The sequence below is a fragment of the Mytilus edulis genome, chromosome 5 (assembly GCF_963676685.1).
Source record: "Mytilus edulis chromosome 5, xbMytEdul2.2, whole genome shotgun sequence".
Taxonomy (NCBI): domain Eukaryota; kingdom Metazoa; phylum Mollusca; class Bivalvia; order Mytilida; family Mytilidae; genus Mytilus; species Mytilus edulis.
In genome coordinates this window covers 61,096,587-61,119,027 of record NC_092348.1, presented here as the reverse complement: position 1 = coordinate 61,119,027, position 22,441 = coordinate 61,096,587, and the positions used below count along the sequence as shown (strand labels likewise).

At 33.3% G+C, this 22,441-nt stretch overlaps 1 protein-coding gene across 4 annotated transcripts; it reads right to left on the bottom strand.

The window, feature by feature from the left end:
• Positions 1–2,820: 2,820 nt before the first annotated feature.
• Positions 2,821–16,352, bottom strand: LOC139524140 (monocarboxylate transporter 14-like). Of its 4 annotated transcripts, none has more exons than XM_071318737.1 (7): positions 16,269–16,352; positions 10,264–10,522; positions 9,388–9,531; positions 6,626–7,273; positions 5,104–5,373; positions 4,458–4,583; positions 2,821–3,043 (listed from the first exon to the last, which is right to left on the bottom strand). In XM_071318737.1, the coding sequence occupies exons 2-7, from the start codon at positions 10,460–10,462 to the stop codon at positions 2,883–2,885; spliced, it is 1,548 nt and encodes a 515-aa protein (XP_071174838.1). In that variant the 5' UTR covers positions 10,463–10,522; positions 16,269–16,352; the 3' UTR covers positions 2,821–2,882. The 4 variants fall into 4 exon arrangements, with proteins under 4 accessions (XP_071174838.1, XP_071174837.1, XP_071174836.1 ...); XM_071318736.1 differs by lacking the exon at positions 16,269–16,352 and adding an exon at positions 13,053–13,375; XM_071318735.1 differs by lacking the exon at positions 16,269–16,352 and adding an exon at positions 12,288–12,584.
• Positions 16,353–22,441: the final 6,089 nt, after the last annotated feature.

The following is a 22,441-nucleotide window of genomic DNA, read 5'->3' as shown; positions in this document are numbered from 1 at the left end:
TCTTTCTTTATCCATCGAACTAGAGATAAAGAATACAACCGATACAGTTAAGTCTACCGCATATCTTGACTTACATCTACAAATTGTCATTGAAGGTCGGCTGAAAACAAAACTTTACGACAAACGAGAGGATTTGAGTCCAAAATACGATCTTTCCATTTCTATGTAGCAACATTCCAGCAGCGCCTGCATACGGAGTGTATATCTCCCAATTGATACGATATTCCCGGGCTTGTAAGTCCTACCATGATTTCCTTGATAGAGGGTTAGTGCTCACAGAAGCTTTTATATAAACCAAGAGTTCCAAATGGTGAAGTTGACATAATCCCGTCGTAAATTTTACGGACGCAATCACGAATTGGTTGACCGTTATGGAATAACCGTTTCACAGATGATATCGGATATGTTTCTAACTACAATCCCATTCCCTTTTCATAAATGTGACCTACCGAATTTGACTATTTACTGGATTTGTAATAACATAAGCAACACGACGGGTGCCACATGTGGAGCAAGATATGCTTATATATATTTACCCTTCCGGAGCACCTGAGATTACCTAAAGTTTTTGGTGGGGTTTGTGTTGCTCAGTCTAGTTTTCTATGTTGTTTCTTGTGTACTATTATTTGTCTGTTTGTCTTTTTCATTTTTAGTCATGGCATTCTCAGTTTGTTTTCGATTTATGAATTTGACTGTTCCTCTGGTATCTTTCGCCCTAATTGCAATGGCGTCTGTTGTTTATTTTTAAGGAGCCTGCGTTAATTGGTTGTTGTAATCTGTTGTACTGTCGAATATTTAAGTGAGGCTTTGCTGTATCCCGATGAAACACAGTAACAGTGATATATAAGACTGGTATTTTAGACTCAATAAATCAAATACTGTCACCCTCTTAATTGGTTTCACTTGATTCAAGTCTAAAGACTCATCCAGTGAGTCAAATAATGCACCCCTTATCTAATTGCAATATCAATTACTCAAACATATTAAACGAATGGAAAACATCTGTCATATACCTGACTTGGTACAGGCATTTCCTTTTAAAGAAAATGGTTGATTAAAGCTACTTTTAAAGCTAGCTTACCAACTTGGCAGAAAGTTTATAACTTTATTACCGATACCTTTTCCATAAAGTCCATCTCCTGGAGATTCTTAACATATTCGTATTCATAGTAAATACCATAGAGTACCTTATTTTTTATTGCAAAATCCCGACATTATAAAATGTTTTGTTTGAACAAATTATTTATAGGGGATTAGGAAACAAATTATTACAACTTACATTATTCCCTTTCTTTTAGCTGGTGGGAGTGCTGCCTTGTAGCAACAGTAGCCTGCTGTTTTCCGATATCTACAAGTGTGTCCTTTACGTGCAAGATATATTGCTCTTTCTCTCTCTCTCTCTTAACATGGGTCAGCTGTTTATCGTCCCCTTCCGACGGACTGCCATCGTTTCTCAAAAGACCATACTCTCAAATGGTGTCAAGGTTACAATGTCAAAGGGATAGATGAATACATTCTATTTGGTTTGTTCCTACCCTAGTTGTATTATTTATTGCGGCTGGTTTCTCTATCCTATTTTTTCGTGTGCACTAGGATACAATTGTAGAATATTAGGAAGTAAGTTCCTATGACTCCCACAACCTTGATTACATCGCCAACATCCCCTTGCGTAAAAGCAGTAAGCTTATATGTGAATTCCTCCACAAATGGTGTTTAATTTGCTTCGTTATGAAAAATTGGCGTCAACAACTATCATGCCTTTGTCAGAATTCTACTATACTAGTATTCTGATATAATTTTTCGTTTTTAGAAGGAAGGAGTATTGTGTCTTTGTCTAAGTCAAGCATTTCTTCCCATCAGGAACAGATTCATGGTCACCTACACCAATGAGCCACATAATAGCTGAATGTAACTACATTCTGAGAATGCCTGGAGCGCACGCTTTTGAATGACAGAGATCAACGCGCAGATATGGATGTATTATTAACGTGTATAGCCTCACACACACAAATCAGTCCAGGTCATTTACTAGTGCAATGCACTAAAACTTTTAAAGACCATTATCTTTGCAAAAAATGACAAATCAAGATCGATACAGTACGGTGACCAATCTGAGAAAAGTTTTATGACATATGGTCTCAGAAGAGTAGCGTTCACATCGTATCATTATACTACAAGAGGGAAAAAACATCCAAAGTTCGATAACTACCGTTAAAATGAGACTGTCTAACAATATACTTTTCAGAAATGAAATCTCAAATGCTAATATTGAACTTTCAAACTGATGCATGTACCTCATCACTGCTTACTGTATTATGAAGTGTGTCGTTTTACCGTATGCTTATATGAATAAAACGACAAAATCAAAGTATGCCTTCATTTGTGGTTTAATTGTGCAAAGCTCTGATCAATGTCTTATAAGCTAATACAAGATATCACTTACATGTAAATATGTAATTATTTTTTTAGTGATTAAGATTATAACACAAGTCAATGTTGACTACTGTTTGTTTTGTTCACGCATCGTTGTCAATATTATGGAATTTGATGCGACTGTCATACAAGTGAGGAGTTTAGCTAGCCATAAATCCAGGTTCAATCCACCATTTTTTACATAAGAAAATGCATTTACGACGTCAGGAAAATGACAATTGTTATATATCCATTCGTTTGATGTGTTTGAGCTTTTGATGTTGCCATTTGATTAGGGACTTTCCGTTTTGAATTTTCTAGTTCAGTATTTTAGTGATTTTACTTTTTGAGATTTAACCAGTTTTGCAAGTTATTTTATATGATGCATACTATTTCTCGACTTTGGACTTTAAATGTCGACATTTTTTTCCTCTTTAATTGCAATAGAACTTTTTTAATTCAATAAATAATTATGTTTCTAAAGTCTGTTCCTGTTCTGTTTGTTTCTGTTCAGTTTTACAACATCTGTTACCGAGACGTAGTGATAGACTGGTTACACAACCGCACAGATAGTATGAGGCAACCAGTAAAAACGTGTAGAAGTAAGATCCAGATGTATCATAAATGAAACCTTCAACATAAAAATAATATACGATGAATTTTATTGTATTATATAATATTATATAGCGGATACGTTTTAATGCGTATCACTTTTGGGTGAACATAAATAAGAGCGATACGATGGGATAACAGCAAGTGTGACCGATGATTTGTACTATGCACGTCCTTGGTGTGACCACAAAACACGAGTACACTAAGAAAAAAGACAATATGATAGTCTGAAAATGATTTGTTATGTTGTTAGGCTAAGACTTCTAGCTTTTAGTAACTACAAGTACTCTTAAGATTGGTACTTCGTGTATTGATTTTTTGTATTACTTGTTTGTGATGAGTAAAGGTATTTCCAACTGATATTGAGAGGGTTTTTGTTTATGTTGTGTTGTTTGACAACTGTCCATGGTTAGAGGAGGATTGAGCACTTATAAAAAATTTAATCTATATATGCCTGTAGTTAGTAAAGAAAAGGTTTGTTTTGAAAACGACGACGGACGTTACTTGATAGCAATAAACATGGACCTTTTAGTCAATGAGATGAAAACAGATTTGATTGTATGTAATTAATAAATCAAATTGAAAAATAACAAATCAATGGATTAATCCTTAAAAAAATTAATATCCCCCCTTAATTGTTAAGTTTATTTTCAAATATCCATTATTTGACGTGGTTTGGGTCATACAACCCGTCATTGTGTTATTATGCTAAAAGTATGGTCATTTTTTGTATTCTTGTCTTCTAAGCTATGATCAAGAAAACACGAATTTTATATTGTTTTTATTTAATTCACCTGTGCACTTTATTGTGGGACCACGTGTTATCATGAATGAAAAGTTTTATTGAGTGATGCAATTGCTTACGGAATAACACTTGATGTGCAGTTAGCCAATCAGAATAAAGTATTGTAATGAAACATACATCTAATGTAATTATTAGTAATTAAGATTAAAACACACTTTTGACTGCTGTACCCTTATTTTTGACATTTTAACACCTATTGTACTGTTTGTTTTGTTCATACATTGTTGTCATTATAATGGAATTGTATGCTACTGTCATACCTGTGAGAGGTTTACCTAGCTACATGTATACTATAAAACCAGGTTTAATCCATAATTTCTTCATAGGAAAATGCCTGTACCAAGTCAGGAAAATGTCGGATACTATCCATTCGTTTGATATGTTTGAGCTTTTGACTTTGCCATTTGATTAGGGACTTTCCGTTTTGAATTTTCCTCGGAGGTCTGTATTATTTGTTATTTTTCTTATATCTATATAAGTTATAACTAAACAGAAAGATCACAAGTCCAAATCCCTTCTGTTTGCTCATGACATTACATTGCCTAAATAGATTACGTTTATACCATATCATTAAATAATGGCTGGGAATGGAATCATATCGTTCGGTTGTAGGTACTAATTATCTTACCCGCTAACGGTGGTACTGGTATACACGATATTCCCTGGACAAATGATACCCATCCATACGCATGAGACAGATAATCTATTCCTACAAAGTCCACGATCACAATAGTTCTCATTCCTGTGAAAGTTCCTGCAAAACAAAAACATAACTCTACCAACTATTTTTTTATGACATATACAATTGAATTGACAAAATCACATTTAATAGTTGCAACAAGTAAATAAAGATCAGTAATGGCGATATAAGCTGGAGGTATATAAGTCTTCTGAACTGTGTAAATTTGACCGAAAGAACCTTAGGGTATAAACATACGCAATTACTTCCGTACTGGAGGGACGTTCAATATTTTCAAATCATGAGCTAAAATATATAACAAACAAATACATAATTAAGGAAACCATTTAGTTTTATATTGTAGCGTTGTCTATGGAAGTGCGATCTTTGAAGTCTATTCCATCAAATAAACGATACTCGCCATTCGTTTGTTTTGTATTAGTTACATCTCAACGTTTTTCGTCCTATAGGAAATTCGGTGTTACATGATTTTTGATGACCATTGTAAATATTATGGCTGATTTGGGATCAGATAGTGAAATATTTTATACCAAACCTGTATTGTATTGAAAAGTCTTGAGATAAATGCACTTACCCACACAGAATCCTGAAATTATTGAATATACTGCTATCTGCCAGAAACTTATACAAAAGGGAAGGAGAAATGTTCCTATAGTAATAACGACAAATGCTGTGAAGTATAATGTTATACTCCTTATGTGAAGGAAATCTATTATAAATCCTGTAAATATCCGTCCTAATGTATTAGTTACTCCTATGAAAGACACTAGTAAGGCACTTTCTGTTCCTGGAACCCCTTTTGAAGAAGCGAAATCTGGGATGTAAAGAGTACATATGTACTGAACTGAAACAAAGCAGAAACAGACGTAGTATTAAAAACAATTTTGATTCTTTGTCTATATCAAGAACTGATTATTGAAATTACAGAACTACTTGTACACTACTAAAGTTAGTATTTTTTCATATAAACAAGATCAATACATGCAGGGAAAAATCCAAAAACATGAAAGATATGAAACAACAAATTTTATTGGAATAGGGAATTTTCTTTAATTATCGAAATACTGTGTTAAATATTTCTTTTATTTGTCTTTGTGAAAGAGAGACGAAAGATACCAGAGGGACAGTCAAACTCATAAATCGAAAATAAACTGACAACGCCATGGCTAAAAATGAAAAGGACAAACAGACAAACAACAGCACACATGACACAACACAGAAAACTAAAGAATAAACAACACGAACCCCACCAAAAACTAGGGGTGATCTCAGGTGCTCCGGAAGGGTAAGCAGATCCGTCGTGTTGCTTATGTTATAACAAATCCGGTAAATAGTCTAATTCTGTAAATTATTACGTTGACTGTTTACTGATCTATTTTGTAATATGCATTTGACATGGCACGGTACTTATGTATACATCCCATCCCGTATTTGGGTTATGGTAAATTTGTATATTCTTTTCTTTTGTTTTTGCTAGTGCGTTTTATTTGTTTGTCTTTATAGTGATTAATTATATAATATAACTTTGTCTGCTGTACTCATATTTTTGACGTTTTATTCTCGCATCGTTGTCCATTTTAAGCGACTGTCATACAAGTGAGAGGTTTAGCTCTCTATAAAACCATTCCATCACTTTCTACATAAGAAAAAGCTTGTACCAAGTCATACCTATTACAGCAGTTATTCGTGTCAGCTTTTGATTTTGCCATTTTATAAGGCACTTCCGTTTTGAATTTTTCTCGGGAGTTCGGTAGTTTTGTTAATTTGGTTTTTTTTTTCTTCATAAATGTACAAATGAACCATTCAAGTCATATGCCTGTGTTTCAATGACACTTCAGATGTTTTCCCCAATAGAAGGTAATATCGTAAGACTTTGAAAATGAATTAAAAGAGATTTCGGGTTTAAATAATTAAATGCGGTAGCAGGCTGACATACTTAATCTAGTTAGGACGTATGAAGATACGTGCGATAAAAACTTTATAGGAAAACATATGTATATTTTCATGCACATATTATTTTGATTCATTTCTAAGGAGAGCACTGCAAAATTCAAAATCCAAGATAACGAAGTAGTCTAAGATGTTAAAAATTGTACCTGACCAAAACACCATAGTAAACAATACTACGATAAAGGAAGGCTGCTTCAATACGTGGAAGTTATCTTCAAAATGCCTTATATTTACACAACGAGACTTTTCTTTCTCTGGTTCACTATATGATAGGTTCTGTTCAGATTGTATTTGTTCGCATGAAATTTGCATGAAGCCACTACTGTATATATCGTTTCTAGATAAACCGTTCAACAAAAATTTATCAGTAATTTTCACACAATCCATGCTATTGGATTTTGCTGCTGGTTCGTCGTATTGAAGACCGTTGTCACTTATATGTTGTAAAGAATGGTAATTATTTTCAGATAAAAGTTTTCTTTTTAGTGGAAAGATGAATTCGTCACGTGTTTCTGTCAACACCTTTGTATTGGTATTTTCATTTTCGGGTTCACGAACAGCCAGTGGTCTAAACATCGCTCCACTTACAGCACAGTTAAGGTAAATAGCTGCTATCAACAAAACAGTCCCTCGCCAGTCAAGCACTTGCAGAATGATTTCTGTAACGAACGGATATACAAACATTCCAAAACCAGCTCCACTCATGGCTAATCCCGTTGCCATTGCGCGTCTGTTGTTGAAATATCTGCCTACAGCAATGGTTGCTGTCATAAATGTCACACCCATACTTATGCCTGTAAAACATTTTAATCAAAGTTAAATGTATATAGCATTAATTTTGTTAACGAGGTGAATACGCATTAACTTTCTGTTTTCAAAACATATATTTTTTAGCATATATTATGCCTACATCGGTTAAGCTTATATTTCTGCCTAAATTAGAACTAAATGGGTTTAGGTTATAAGACTGGCATGTTGCAATAGCACATACAGAAAATACATTTTCAATTTTTTTCGTGTATTGTGTACGTAAAATGAATACAAAATCGTATAAACGCACATCGGTTACATAAATGACATACAACGGTACCAAATTCACTGCATCCGATGCGCTTCTACAAACAATGTATCTTCAGTTATTTTCATGCCATAATAATTGGAAATCTTAAACTTTGACGAAACAGAAAAGGGACTTCAAATATAGGTCAATAAAGACAAGAAATCAAAGCTTTAAAATTGAGAATGGAAATGGGGAATGTGCCAAAGAGACAACAACCCGACCATAGAAAAAAAAAAAAAAAAACAGCAGAAGGTCACCAACAGGTCTTCAATGTAGCGAGAAATTCCCGCACCCGGAGGCGTCCTTCAACTGGCCCCTAAAAAAAGCCCTTAAAGCTTTGCATGAATGTGTTGCATTTAATTTAATCCTGGTATCTATGATGAGTTTATTTACAACCATTGAGTCGATGCCACTGCTGGTTGAGTTTTAATCCTCGAGAAGTCAACACAGTCAGCACTTCTGTGCTGACATGAATTATCATTTATATGGTCATATTTGTAAATTAACTGTTTACAAATCGTTTGAATTTTTGAAATACTAAGGCTTTTCTTCCTCAGGAAAAGCTGTATTTGGCAAAACTTTTAGTAATTTTGGTCCTCAATGCTCTTCCACGTCGTACTTTATTTGGCCTTTTAAACTTTGTTGGATTCAAGCGTCAATGATGAGGGTTTTTTTGTGGACGAAACGCGTTTTTTTGTGGTCGAAACGCGCGTCTGGCGTAAAAACAAAATTTAATCCTGTATCTATGATGAGTTTATCTTTAATTCCGAACGATTTTTTTAAGTTTATCACTGCAAATTCTATAAAAAGATTATTCTGACTTTTACAGACGCCATCACGAGTTGGTTCCCCGTTATGGAATATTTGTTTTACAGATAACGAAGGCCAATTGTTGTAACCAATATGTGGTCCTCTTTTTCTCGAGGGTTACCTGCCTAATTAGACTTATACTGCACTCGTTCTATTTGAGCAGTCAAAATGCGTTGACTGTATATTTCTATGTCATATACAGTCACTGACCCGATATCACTTTTCCTCATTAATATTTAAATAGAAAATGTCGATTGAAATAATATTTAATTATTCATACGACCTCTTCAACCTGTTCTTGTTTCCAATGCATACAACGATGCGTGGATCGACTCAACCTTGTTTCTTTTGCAATTATTGGAAAAACATATTTCATTTGTTAATATTTTTGTTTGCAACCTATAAATCATTATGTTTCATGCTTATGGTTGATATTGAAGTCCATACTCAAACGATTTTGTTCACCATCGAGTGTGAGTTTCAACAGGTAAATATGTACATTTCATTGTGTTGTATATTTCTCCGCGAGCATGATATGAGGCCTTTTTAAAAGGGATTTTCCCCAATATTTATATTGAATAAATAACCTTAACGCATTAAACAACCATTGAAAATATTGTTTTAGATTGCAGTATAAAGACAATAATAGTGCATTGACTTAGCTTGACATATCACAGACTCGCATTTCCCTGTTTCTAAGCCTCGTCCTTATATCGTTGATATGTCAAGTCAATGCACTATTATTGTCTATTTATCACCGGGTTTGTATTACAATATAAGCACGATGGCTGCCACATGTGGAACAGGATCTGACCGATCCGGAGCATCTGGGTTCACTCCAGATTTGGCGGGGTTCTTATTGTTCCGTCTTAACATTTCTATCTTGTGTTTTGTATACTTTTTAACGTTTGTCAAAACACAGTCCGTTTGTTTTCGACTTGCATGTACGAGTTTGAATATCCCTTTGATAACTGGCGTCTCTTTTAATGTATTGTTTAAGTTTTTATTGTTATAATAAAATAATGAAGTTAATAGTACCTCCCAAAATTCCATAAGCTATGATAAGAACTGTAATGTTTGGAGAAAATGCAGAGACTGTAAATGCGAAGAATCCTATAACAGCACCGGTGATTGTTACTTGTCGTAAGGAAAATCTTTCCAGAAACATACCAACTATTGGTCCTGAAAAAAGTAAATGTTTATATTAGGACAAATATATTTGGATACTTGATACGTTGAATCATTGCTTGGAAAAAAGTAAAATCACAAAACTACTGAACTCCCGAAGAAAATTTAAAACGGAAAGACCATAACCGACCTTATCAAATGGCAAAATTAAAAGCTCAACACACACCAAACGAATGGATACCAACTGTCACATTACATTATGAAGGAAATATTCCATATTTGTTTTTCGGTTATTGTTTTGCACATATAACCTGGTCATTGTTTTTCTCGTTTGAATTGTTATCATTTGTCCTCTCGGAGCCTTTTATAGCTTGTTATGTAGTATGGGTTTTGCTCATTGTTGAAGGCCATGCGGTAACATATAGTTGCTTTCCTTCTACGTCAGTTTGTGGAGAGTTGTCTCATTTGCAATTATATCACATCATTTTATTTTATAAACATGTAGCTTGTTATTGAATAGTTATATGAAGGCTTATTGTTAAATATCAACATTATATTTTTCTTTAAAAAGGGAAGATTGCCTGGATAAAACTTCAAAATAGTAAGCTGTGTATTATAACATATCCATAGAACCACAATAATTTAAAACTACAATTCTACAATTGTCTCGAAATGATTACACGAAATCAAAACCAATAAAACAATGAACTTAAAGTAATAATCAATGGATAACCTATAAATAAAGTTTTATTTACTGGATAATCATTAAGATATACACAAACATACCTATGAGGTAGCATACTCCAAATGACAGCGAGGCTACCCATGTAGTACTGGACTTTGATGCTTGAAATTCTTCTTGAATTGGTTTAATTAGAACTCCAAACGCAGCCGTCGTTCCCTCTACTATGAACGCTACAATGAAGGTCCCAAGACAGACCATCCAGCCCCATCCCCCGTCAGGTCCGATTTCGTATTTCTTCATGCTTTTATTTTGTCAGCTACTTATCCGTACTAATCACATTTCTTTCAAGTATTTACCATCCTGTTATATTGAAATACTAGCTTATGAACCATGACGTGAGGCATATAAATCCAAGTGTTTTATTAATTTTCCTCTCGCGTGATAACTTAATGATTTAAATTCATTTATGTTTGTGTGTACTGCTGCATCCATCAAAAATCATCCAACTGTATCTATACACTTTGAATTATTGATATGAACATTTAAATATGATATTAACCTGACATAGACTTATTTAAAAAAAAAAAAAAAAAAAAAAAAGATGTGTAACAGTTGGTTGATATATAGACGGATGTACATATATTTGTGTAACACGGGTTGTACATGTATAAATATGCAGACGGAAAATACTTAAATTTCATTGTAGAGTACACTACAGTATGTACTATATGACTTCGCAGTCTTTTTAGATTAAGTCTTAATACTGCTATTTTCAATTTTCATTCTAATTTACGTTGAGTTCGGGTGGCATATTGACAGTATTACCCGCAAATATAAAATTAGAAAAAGACAATATCAGATAACAAACAAACATCGAAAATAATGTGCCCGACGTAAGTTGTTATACAACTACTATGTATATTGATTAATAAATAGAACTATAAGCTATGTATCGTGGATAGTCTGATATTTAACGTCCCGAATGGCAAATATTTCATGCACGTTCAGGACGGAAACAACTTGACATTAATACAATTGGTAGGTCATTTTATAGAGGCCGTCTCAGACCAACGTCCGGATAATTTTGGAATGACTCTAGAAATGATTATATAGTGTATAGGAATTAAAGATACATATATCTTACCTAGGAACAGGCTACCTTCAAACCTTGAAAAGTCATGGTTTTCAACGTACAGAGAGCGTTGGTTAAAAAAAAATTACTAAACTACCACTTGATTGTTTATAATGTAACTAGATGTTGAAATATTGAACGATATTTGCTTCTTTAAAAACAAACAAAATAAAAATATGTCACTGAATCGCTACAACTTTCCAATTAGATATATTTAAAAAAAAAAAAAAATAAAAAAAAAAATAAAAAAAAAAACAGGTCCCCAAAATCCGTTCAAGAACATTTAAATACAGGAAAATACCATTAGATTATTATATATGACTTCCCGACAGACTCTAAGTATACAAAAGCGGCGTGACCGTATCCGTCTTTAAGTTTATAAGTAAATTAAAAATCTATTGAATCTTATACTTGTTAGCTTATATATTGTCTGAAAATTAGGAAAGTTTTTACAAATGCACTCACGCGCGAGCAAGCACTACCTACCTTCTCGACCTCTATCTATCGACTCAGTTATGTTGAGAGAGACATAATAAAAATAGAACTATAAGTTACAATTGTAGAAAAATAAAATCACTTGCCTTTTATTTACAAACCTAAAAAAATATCATCAATAATTTACACTATTTGTTTAACTGGGGTCTCTTTAGGGAGCTACCATTTGATTTTTATGGGGGGGGGGGGGGGGCTAGGATGAAATTTGAAAAAAAATAGGCAGGACAGGAGTTTTGAGTAAAAAAAAAGGCAGGATGAGACACTTTGCAAAAAAAAAAGGCAGGATGACAATTTAGGTAAAAAAAAGTCAGGATAAACTAATAAAAAAAAAAGGCAGGACCGAATAGAGTGAAAAATAAAAAGGCAGGACAGAGATTACAACTAAAAAAAAATGCAGGACAAAATTTTTCATCCTAGCCCCCCCATAAAAATCAAATGGTAGCTCCCTTACATGTATAGATAATAATAAATCTTTATAAATTATGTGTATATTTTTACCTGCAGTTGCATGACCACAAATTGCAGTAGCTGACCTTGTCCATATTTTAAATTGTAATTGTCCTTCCACTCTTAGTCCATCCATATCTTTATGGATTATAATGTTTTTATTATATTGCATTTTCTTTTTATTACTAGTATTCTCATCTTGACTTGTAACATATTCTTTCAAAACTGTTTATGATATAGGTGGTAGGCATGCTCTATTTATTTGCCATGCTTTGGTGACAATTTCATAAAGAGGTATATAAATAGTATTACTTTTTCATCGACTATATTCATCTGTATATTCATGTATCACTTTTTCATCAATCATATTCATCTTTTTATTCATGTAGTGTGTTTTTAAAAGAAAAAAACATATAAATGTACCACTTTTAAAAAAGGGATGATCGTAATTGAAAATAAAAATCAAATTAATAAAATTGTTGACTTAGACCAGATTTGACGCTGTTTATTTCTAGACCATTGTAACAGTGGCAGACATGTTTCAGGTCACCAACCATATTCATCTGTATACCAATACATATAACAACCTCCACATCAGTCTGACAGCTCGCTTTACACGAACACGCACACTATCAAGCGGCACCGAGCTGTGTATACATGTACTTGTAGGTGCATATGTTATTTTCTAATAGAATTAAAAACAAAATTGCGTTACCATTTGGAATATATGACAACTTTTGCTGATTATCAATAATTCATTTTGTACACGAACATATAATACAATACAATATTTTAGTAATGTAAAATTATACTTACTATATATAGTTTATATACATTCAATATGTCTCTCAAATTGCCTTCAGACAAAACACACTACATGAATTATAGGACGTTAAACATAATAATACTGATATGTTGTTGTAATTTTGTTACCTTTCAGCTTGTTGCGAATAAATATATGTGTTGATACTATTATTACCGGGTAAAACGGCGTTCCGTCTATATGGAAATCAAGAAGGAATATTTCGCTCCTTAAACTTTTATACTAACAGTCCGGCACGACCGAACAACAAACTCCAAACTAAATGTAATGTTACATGCAAACAATCACAATATACATATAAGCACAAGCAATTAAAGGTTAAGCAGATTAGCAGATACCAAATAGAAATAACAATTGATTCAAAGAGTAATTAGTGTTCGACACGTATGTGTAAGTTATTGTCCAAATTGTCACAGAGAATAAATATTTAAATAAATAGAGTGAATGCATTTAAGACCTTTGTCCAAGATTATGACACATTATCCGTGTAAAACACTTTTTTCTAAATTTACGACAATGTCCAGACTAATAAAATAAATGCTAAACCTTAGTAAATATAATACATTAAAACGATTGATTTAATAAAATGTTGTTTAAAAAACTATTTTCACACTGCACAGTCCAAATAGTCTGGTCATACTATACAAAGTTTTTTTTAAACATACTATACAATACAAAGTTTGAAAATGTATGTTTTACACTTCGTACATTTAAAGGAGTAGGTTCAGTAAGACCCCTTTTTGGCCCCAAAATTAAGCAGTTTTGCAAAATTGTTAAAATGTAATCTTTTAGCTATTTTTTAGAAAGTAGAATGCTTCTGCTACATAAATATGTTCTGTTTTTAACAATACAATGCACATATATCGTGTACTAGCATCATTAAGTCATGCTAAATTACTGAAATCTTCACAATTATAGCATTTTAGTTAAATTTTAGACGGTTTCCGTCTTAAATGAAAGTGGCCGCATTCGTGTTCATTCATAATATTGAAATGTAAGTTGTATTTGATGATAATACATAACATATATAAAGGTTGAGGATGAAAACGGATGCGGCCACTTTCATTTTTGACGAAAACCATCTGAAAAGTGACGTTTTTTGGCATATTTGATAGATTTTTCATATTTTAGCTTCAATCGGAGCGTTTTTAATAACTGAATCAGTTAAAATCTTTAATATAAACTAATCGAATCAATTGAAATAGACACTTAAGTGTTTAAAAAGTGTCCTAAATATCTCGTTAGATGAAACTAAAATTTGGGGCCAAAATCGGCCCTTACCGGACCTACTCCTTTGATCCAAAAAAATACATAAGCGCTGGTATTTTACTTTTATGTTGATACTGAGTTGATTAAATACGCATTGTCATTAAGCTTTTTTGGTATAATAAATAGATTTCAATTAAAAGACATTTTTTTCTTTATCAAAACGATAAAAGTTATGTACTTGATGATATTTGTTTAGAATTTGAAGTATAATCTTTATGTTGGTCTGATGAAGTTAGTTGAGTTCTTTCTTCCTCCAAGAGATTCTTGACCTTTGTTGTTATGATCTAAAATTATCTTTACTGTAAAGATGGACCTATTTTGTTAAATTGGTTAATATCCTTCTTGTTAATCTTCCATTTCATTGTGTCTTTTCTTTCGAAAACAATAGGACCTTCCATTATTTTGTGGCCCTGGCTGCAGACATATAATAAAATTTGTTCAATCAATGCACCAGTATGCATGACGACACATTCCTTTGAATTTACAGAACATTTGACGCATTTTTTTTAATTTAACATTAATAGCTTGATGTTGTTAAGGTAATTGGAAATTTTACAGATTCTAAAGTCAATTATGAACTTTTCACATACCATATCACATTTAAAAAATATATTATAAAATTGGTATATTTTGATTATGTTGGTGTTTCCATGGTAACGATAGCCAACGCCATAATTCCAATACAGATATCATATGCATTGACCCATAACATGTCAAATAACCAAATTGTTTGATATAATTTTATTCAAGAAAATACAGCTTTCCCTAGTTTTCATGGCAATGACAGCCATTATGAAGTCCCTAATTACTGTCGGTACCTAAACACATCACAGGCAACATTTTTATTAAGCTGAATCTTATAACCTTGGTAACTGTGGCCATCTTGCATATTCCAATGTCATCTGCACAACTTCACACGAAGGAAACTTTTTCATTAGCAAACACCTCGGATAAAGGGTCCTCAAACGCGATATTACACTATCACATCCATTATGAAGAGAGTTGTATTGTACGGCATTGAGTTCAATTGCTGTAAACCAAAAAAGATGTGATGATTTCCAATGAGAGAACTCTCCACAAGAGACCAATTTACACAGAAATTAACAATTATAAATCATTGTATGGCCTTCAACAAAGAGCAATTCCCATACCGTATAGTCAGCTATAAAAGGCCCCGAAATGACAAATGTCAAACAATTTAATCGAGAAAATTAACAGCCTAATGTGTGTTCAAAATAATTACTGAAAAACAAATATGTAACACACGCGGCAACACACGACAACTACTGAATTACAGGCTCTTGGCTTGGGAGAGGCCAAAACATAATATGACGGAGTTAAACCAGTTTGAAGGTGCCAACCCTCCCCTAACCGGGATCAGTTGTGTAACAGTACAACATAAGAACGTTAACAAACTATAAATATCAAATGAAAAAGACTCAACACGATCAGATGGATCTAAATGTATAGATATACATGTGTACCTAAAGTGAATGCGAACGCGTACGTGTGCACCCAAAAAACAAAAAAGACATTAACTTGATTAAGTACTGATCTGTGAGTACTGGCACTTACTGACAAGTTCAAGGCCAATACTAACTAATGCAAAACAAATCATGTATTAAAAAATGAAATATCAGTCGGTACACATCTAACATCCAATGGATATAGCGTAAAGATGTCAAACTAACTAAAATATTGAAAAAAATTTAGTACAGTGAAAGTACATAATTTAGTTTGGTTTTTAATTTACTGTTAACAAAATCAATATTTACACCAATAATTGCAGGTGTGTACAAAAATACAAAATTACATTACTATTTGGAATACAGGTATTAGAAAACGTTTTGCTTGAATGATTATCAAATTCATTTGTACTGCACATGTACAACTAGGTTGTATAATTCTACTTACTTTTTATGTTGTATAATTCTACTTACTATTCATAGCTAATATACATTTAATATATATTTCAAATAACCTTCATACACACTACATTTACGTGAATTCTAGCCAAAATATAAAACGTTTAAAATACCGGTACTGTTCAGTACACCTGAACGAACATATTATATATGCATGATCAGATTGCCAAGGAGCATATATTGATGCGCTTATAAAAATATCATTCGGCGGGTCAACAAGCAAATAAAAGTACAAAACACAGGAAATAGTATTACGTTTTCATGCGAGACAACTTCTCATCGGAGATTAAAAGATACGAATGCATAAACAAATAGGAACGACGTTAAAAATATAGCAAAATTAATAACGTATGTCAATTTTATATGCTATAAAAGCACAAGAATGACAAAATGAAGAGAAGTTTTTGAAGAGAGAAAACTTAGCAGCTTGTCGGTATAGGTATTCTATCTAGTCCTTCGTGTAACTCGGTGAATGTGATGAATATTTTCAACTCGACTCCTCGACGTAGACGCAGTCATGGTCATCGTCATTATACATCACCTTCTCTGCATAATGTCTCTATTAATGACTTGCTGTCATTCATACAAAAGACGTTAGGTATTCATCACATTTGCACGAAACTTTATTCATTACCCCTTTCAAAACTTCATTCTCTGTTCAATTTATGTTTGGAATCCTCTGTTACAAACCCTCATTCAAACCAATACAAACTTCAAGCTATAATTTCGGATATTGCAAGTCACAGACTTTTCAAGTCAGTTCGCATTGGAAAAGATGAAAAAGAGAAAAGATCTTTTCTAAATCTTTCCTTTGCCAACAAAGGTCTCGATGGCGTCAACCTAGGCAATATCCTTCATCATAAATTAGTTCAATCGAAAATACCTTTGATGGATTCAGTCGAGGATTATGACAGGCAATGGGCTAAACGTGAAAAGGAAGACGTAGACACTCTATCCGAATGGATTAAGGCAGTGAGGTCGTTAATACAAATCAGAATCAAGAAACTGAATGGGTCCATCAATGTCCATGCTACGTCAATCTTTAAAGACCCAAATGTTGCTAAACACTTATCCGACCTCCATGATAAATATGTTGTTGTCCCCGCAGACAAAGCCCCAAATAACATCGTTTTTGTCTGTAAATAAAGGCAACAGTAGTATACCGCTGTTCAAACTCATAAATCCATGGACAAAAAACAAAATCGGGGTAACAAACTAAAACTGACGGAAACGCATAAATATAAGAGGAGAACAACGACACAACACTACAATGTAACTAACACACACAGAAACGGACCAAGCATCAGACAAAATCCCACGAGAATAACAAATATAACATCAAAACCAAATACATGAATTTGGGATAGACAAATATCGTGACACGTAAAAGTCACTACATTAATTGCTTGATAAACGAATTAGGTATAGAAAATTCACTTGGAAACTCAACATATACCCTCACGACACTTACCAAAGAGGAAATCCTGGATAATCATAGGTCTGTTCTTTGTTCCTTTGGTATTTCAACCAAAGATGAAGAACTGGATCTTCCATCACTGTATTGGATACCCAAACTACATAAGTGTCCTTACAAACAACGGTATATTGCTGGGTCTTCCAAGTGCTCCACGAAACCTCTTTCTAAATTATTAACATCTATTTTATCAGCAATCAAAGACGGGCTTCAAAGTTATTGTGAAACTGCCTATTCTAGAGGTGGCGTGAATCAGATGTGGATACTTAAAAATTCCAAAGATCTTTTAGAGTACATACAATCTAACTCTCTTTCATCTTGTAACAGTATTAAAACATTTGACTTTTCTACTCTTTACACAAGTATTCCACATTCCAAACTAAAAGACAAATTGAAAGAGTTGGTATTACTTTGCTTCATAAAAAAGAATGGCCAACGTAGATACAAGTATCTTGTCTTAGGCAGGGATAAATCATACTTTGTAAAGAATCACTCTGATTCAAACAAAAAATTCTCTGAAACCGATATTTGATTGACAACATATTTGTAACGTTCGGAGGACGTGTTTTTCAACAGACTGTCGGCATCCCAATGGGAACAAACTGTGCCCTTCTACTTGCCGACTTGTTTCTTTATTATTATGAGCCTGACTTCATGCAGGAACTTCTTAGGAAGAAAGATAAGAAGTTAGCAATATCCTTTAACTCTACTTTCCGCTATATAGATGACGTTCTTTCACTAAACAATTCAAAATTTGGTGACTATGTGGAACGCATCTATCCCGTCGAATTGGAGATAAAGGATACTACATATACAGTTAAGTCGGCTTCATATCTTGACTTACATCTAGAAATTGACAATAAGGGTCGGTTGAAAACAAAACTTTACGACAAAAGAGATGATTTCAGCTTTCCAATTGTGAACTTTCCATTTCTAAGTAGCAACATTCCAGCAGCACCTGCATACGGGGTATATATCTCCCAATTGATACGATATTCCCGTGCTTGCATTTCCTATCATGATTTTCTTGATAGAGGGTTACTGCTCACAAGGAAGCTATTAAACCAAGAGTTCCAAATGGTGAAGTTGAAATCATCCCTTCGTAAATTTAACGGACGCAATCACGGGTTGGTTGACCGTTATGGAATAACCGTTCGTTTCACAAATGATATCGGATATGTTCCTTACGTCGTAACTACAATACCCCTTCCCTTTCATGAATGTGACCTACCGAATTAGACTATTTACCGGATTTGTAATCACATAAGCAACACGACGGGTGCCACATGTGGAGCAGGATCTGCTTACCCTTCCGGAGCACCTAAAATAACCCCTAGTTTTTTGTGGGGTTCGTGTTGTTTATTCTTTTAGTTTTCTATGTTGTGTCATGTGTACTATTGTTTTTCTGTTTGTCTTTTCATTTTTAGCCATGGCGTTGTCAGTTTGTTTTAGATTTATGAGTTTGACTGTCCCTTTGGTATCTTTCGTCCCTCTTTTGTCGAAAACCAATAAACGAGAAACAGTTGTATTGGGGCAAATACAACAAGCAACAATCACTTGATTACAGCATACTAAATGTATAAAACCAACACTACACATTGAACAATATGTATGATTGTCAATGTAAACAATGCTTCTAAATAATATAACAAATTCTTAATTATAAAGTCATGCATTCCTGTATGATTTCATAATTTCCTTTAGATTTAAGTTATTAGGTATATTTTCAAACAGTATTTTCAAGCCATAAGATGAAAGCTTATCACGTGTATTGTGTAATGAATTCAGTATTTTTCAGGTCAGACCATTTGGTACACATAAACATAATTAAGAACAACCAATGCAAGTTTAACTATAGTCTTTTATATTTTTTCAGTATATTTTGTTGTTACTTGTAACATTTAACAATAATTTAATTTTGGATGTTACATGTCTTCTGATTGGCTGACGTTATTTTGTTATCAGCCCATAGACATAATTTAGTCATGTGACCGTGACGTCATTAACGTTTTTTCATGGTTTTCTACGGTTTAAAATGGAATTTAGAATTAAATTATAAGAAATGGCTGTAATATTTTTTCTGTCTATTCGAAATAACATAACAAATGTGGTGCACACTGTAAAATATCCCGCTACGCGCGTTATTCAGTGTGCACCAAATTTTTTATCTTATTTCGAATAGATAGAAAAATATTAAAGTCATTCCTTAAACATCATAAAAAAATTGGTGCACACTGAATAACGCGCGTTTGTATGTAGACGAAGTGGCAAACATTATTTATTTTAAATATTGTCTACGATTTTTAGTAAGTCTGAGCAATTGATACACAGCATTTTTTTTGTTCAGGTAAACGAGGACAATGAACAATTGGAAGATTACAGGAAAAAACTTTTATCAGAACACCATGAATCAAAAAAGGAAAATCCAGGAAAAAAGGGTTCCTATATAGTAATGGGGAGTGCAACGACATGGAAACTGTTTGGGTATTAAGATTATCATAATAAAGAAAAACCTCATCAAAATAGAGTAAAACCTCATCACAATAAAGAACAACATGATCATAATAAAGAAAAACCTCATCATGAAAAAACGGAAGTACCGTAAGACAGTTACGGCGTTCCATAATATGACATAGAAATAAACAACTATAGTTCACCATATGTCCATATACAATGAGTTAAATCAATTCAATTTTTTGTTACTTATTCTGACATCTGACACGGACTTCTTTTGAACTGAGTTTTAATGTGCGTATTTTTGTGTTTGTTTTTTCTACATTGGTTAGAGGTTTAGGGGAGGGTTGGGATCTCAAAAACATGTTTAATCCCGCCTCATTTTTGCGCCTGTCCAAAGTCAGGAGCCTCTGGCTTTTCATTTCTTGTGTATATTTCGGAGTTAAGTATGACGTCCATTACCACTGAACTAGTATATATTTTTGTTTAGGGGCAAGCTGAAGCACGCCTCTCGATTGGGGAGTTACTCGCTGCATTGAAGAACCAATGGTGGCCTTCGGCTGTTGTCTGTTTTTTGGTCGGGTTGTTGTCTTTTAGAAACATTTCCCATTTCCATTCTCAATTTTATTGGCCGATAAAAATCAGGCAATGCACTACAAAGCCTGCCAGACGGACATGTAGAGGCAACAGTAGTAAGTCATAAAAAAAAGGCAACAGTAGTATACCGTTGTTCGAAATTCATAAATCGATTGAAGAAAGAAACTAATCCAGGTTACAAACTAAAAGTGAGGAAAACACATCAAATATAAGAGGAGACCTACGAAACAACAGAAACACAACACACACAGAAAAGAACCATTAATAATATAACAATGTCCATTTTCCTGACTTGGTACAGGACAATTTAAGAAAAAAAATGGTGGGTTGAACCTGGTTTTATGGCTACATTAGTAAGTCATAAACAAAGGCATTAGTAGTATACCGCTGTTCGAAATTCATAAATCGATTGAAAAAAACTAATTCAGGTTAGAAACTAAAAGTGAGGGAAACACATCAAATATAAGAGGAGACCAACGACACAACAGAAACACAAGATGCAAAGCTCTAATTCCTTGTCCAGCGTTGGTTTTACTTTGTGTTATTTGATTTAATAAAGTTTTTAGATTTTCTATTATTTTGGCCTCGAGCAACACTGAAGAGACCATAATTGTCGAAATGCACGTCTGGTTCAGTCAAAATTGGCACCGTTAAGGTTTTTTTACATTTTGTCAGCCAAAGCCAAAGCCGAGGTGATTATCGTTCCCAAAAGGGGAGTTATGATGACAATTTAATGCAAACAATTAAATTCATCGCAACATAAATTTCCTTTCTTGTAAGGAATTAAATGATACGAATTTACTTTGTAAAAAGTAAAATAACAAAAAAATAAACGAACTCCAGGTAAAATTCTATATGGAAAGTACCTAAGCAAATGGCAAAATCAAAAGCTCAAACATTTCAAACAAATGAATAACAACTGTCATATTCCTAACTGGTAACAGGCATTATCATTTGACGAAAATGGTGTTTTATACCTGGTTTGATAGCTTGCTTGACCTCTAAAGTGTACGACAGTCGTATAAAATTCAATTACATATTGACAACGACGTGTGAACAAATCAAACAGACATAATGGGTAAAAATGTCAAAATAATACAGCAACAATGCTTTGATTTTGATCACAATAAAAAAAAATTATGTCAATAAAGAAAAAAAAAAGACATGTGGACAAAGCACATTGACAATGCATTGTACAAGATGAAAATTAAAAAAAAAAATACCACAGCACAATAACGGAATGTATATTAAGTTAGTTTAGTTTAAACATATTTATTTAAAGTGGATTGGGAAACAAGTTTTGCAACTTATATTATTCCCTTTCCACTTTGCGCGTGCGAGTGCTGCCTTGTAGCGGCATTAGTCTGCTCTTTTTCGAAATAAGTACACCTAGCCACTTCAAATGGGTAATAATTTAATATATAGACGAACAAAAGAATACTGCACTATTCTATGAAGAGGGGCAAAAGATACCAGAGGGACTAATAGATCGAAAAAAAACTGACAACACCATGTCTAAAAAAGAAAAGACAAACAGAATCTAATAGAATACCAAATACAACACAGAAAACTAAACACTAAGCAACTAGAACCTTACTAAAAACTTGGAGTGGTATGAAAACAACAGTAACTTCACAAACGATACTGAACTGCGAGGAAAATT

Coding starts and splice junctions, on each gene's coding strand:
- LOC139524140 (XM_071318737.1), bottom strand. CDS start 10,462: ATGAAGAAATACGAAATCGGACCTGACGGGGGATGGGGCTGGATGGTC. Junction 7,274..9,387: donor AGCTTATGGAATTTTGGGAG/GTACTATTAACT, acceptor AATGTTTTACAG/GCATAAGTATGGGTGTGACA. Junction 3,044..4,457: donor ACCAGTACCACCGTTAGCGG/GTAAGATAATTA, acceptor TTTATGTTGAAG/GTTTCATTTATGATACATCT.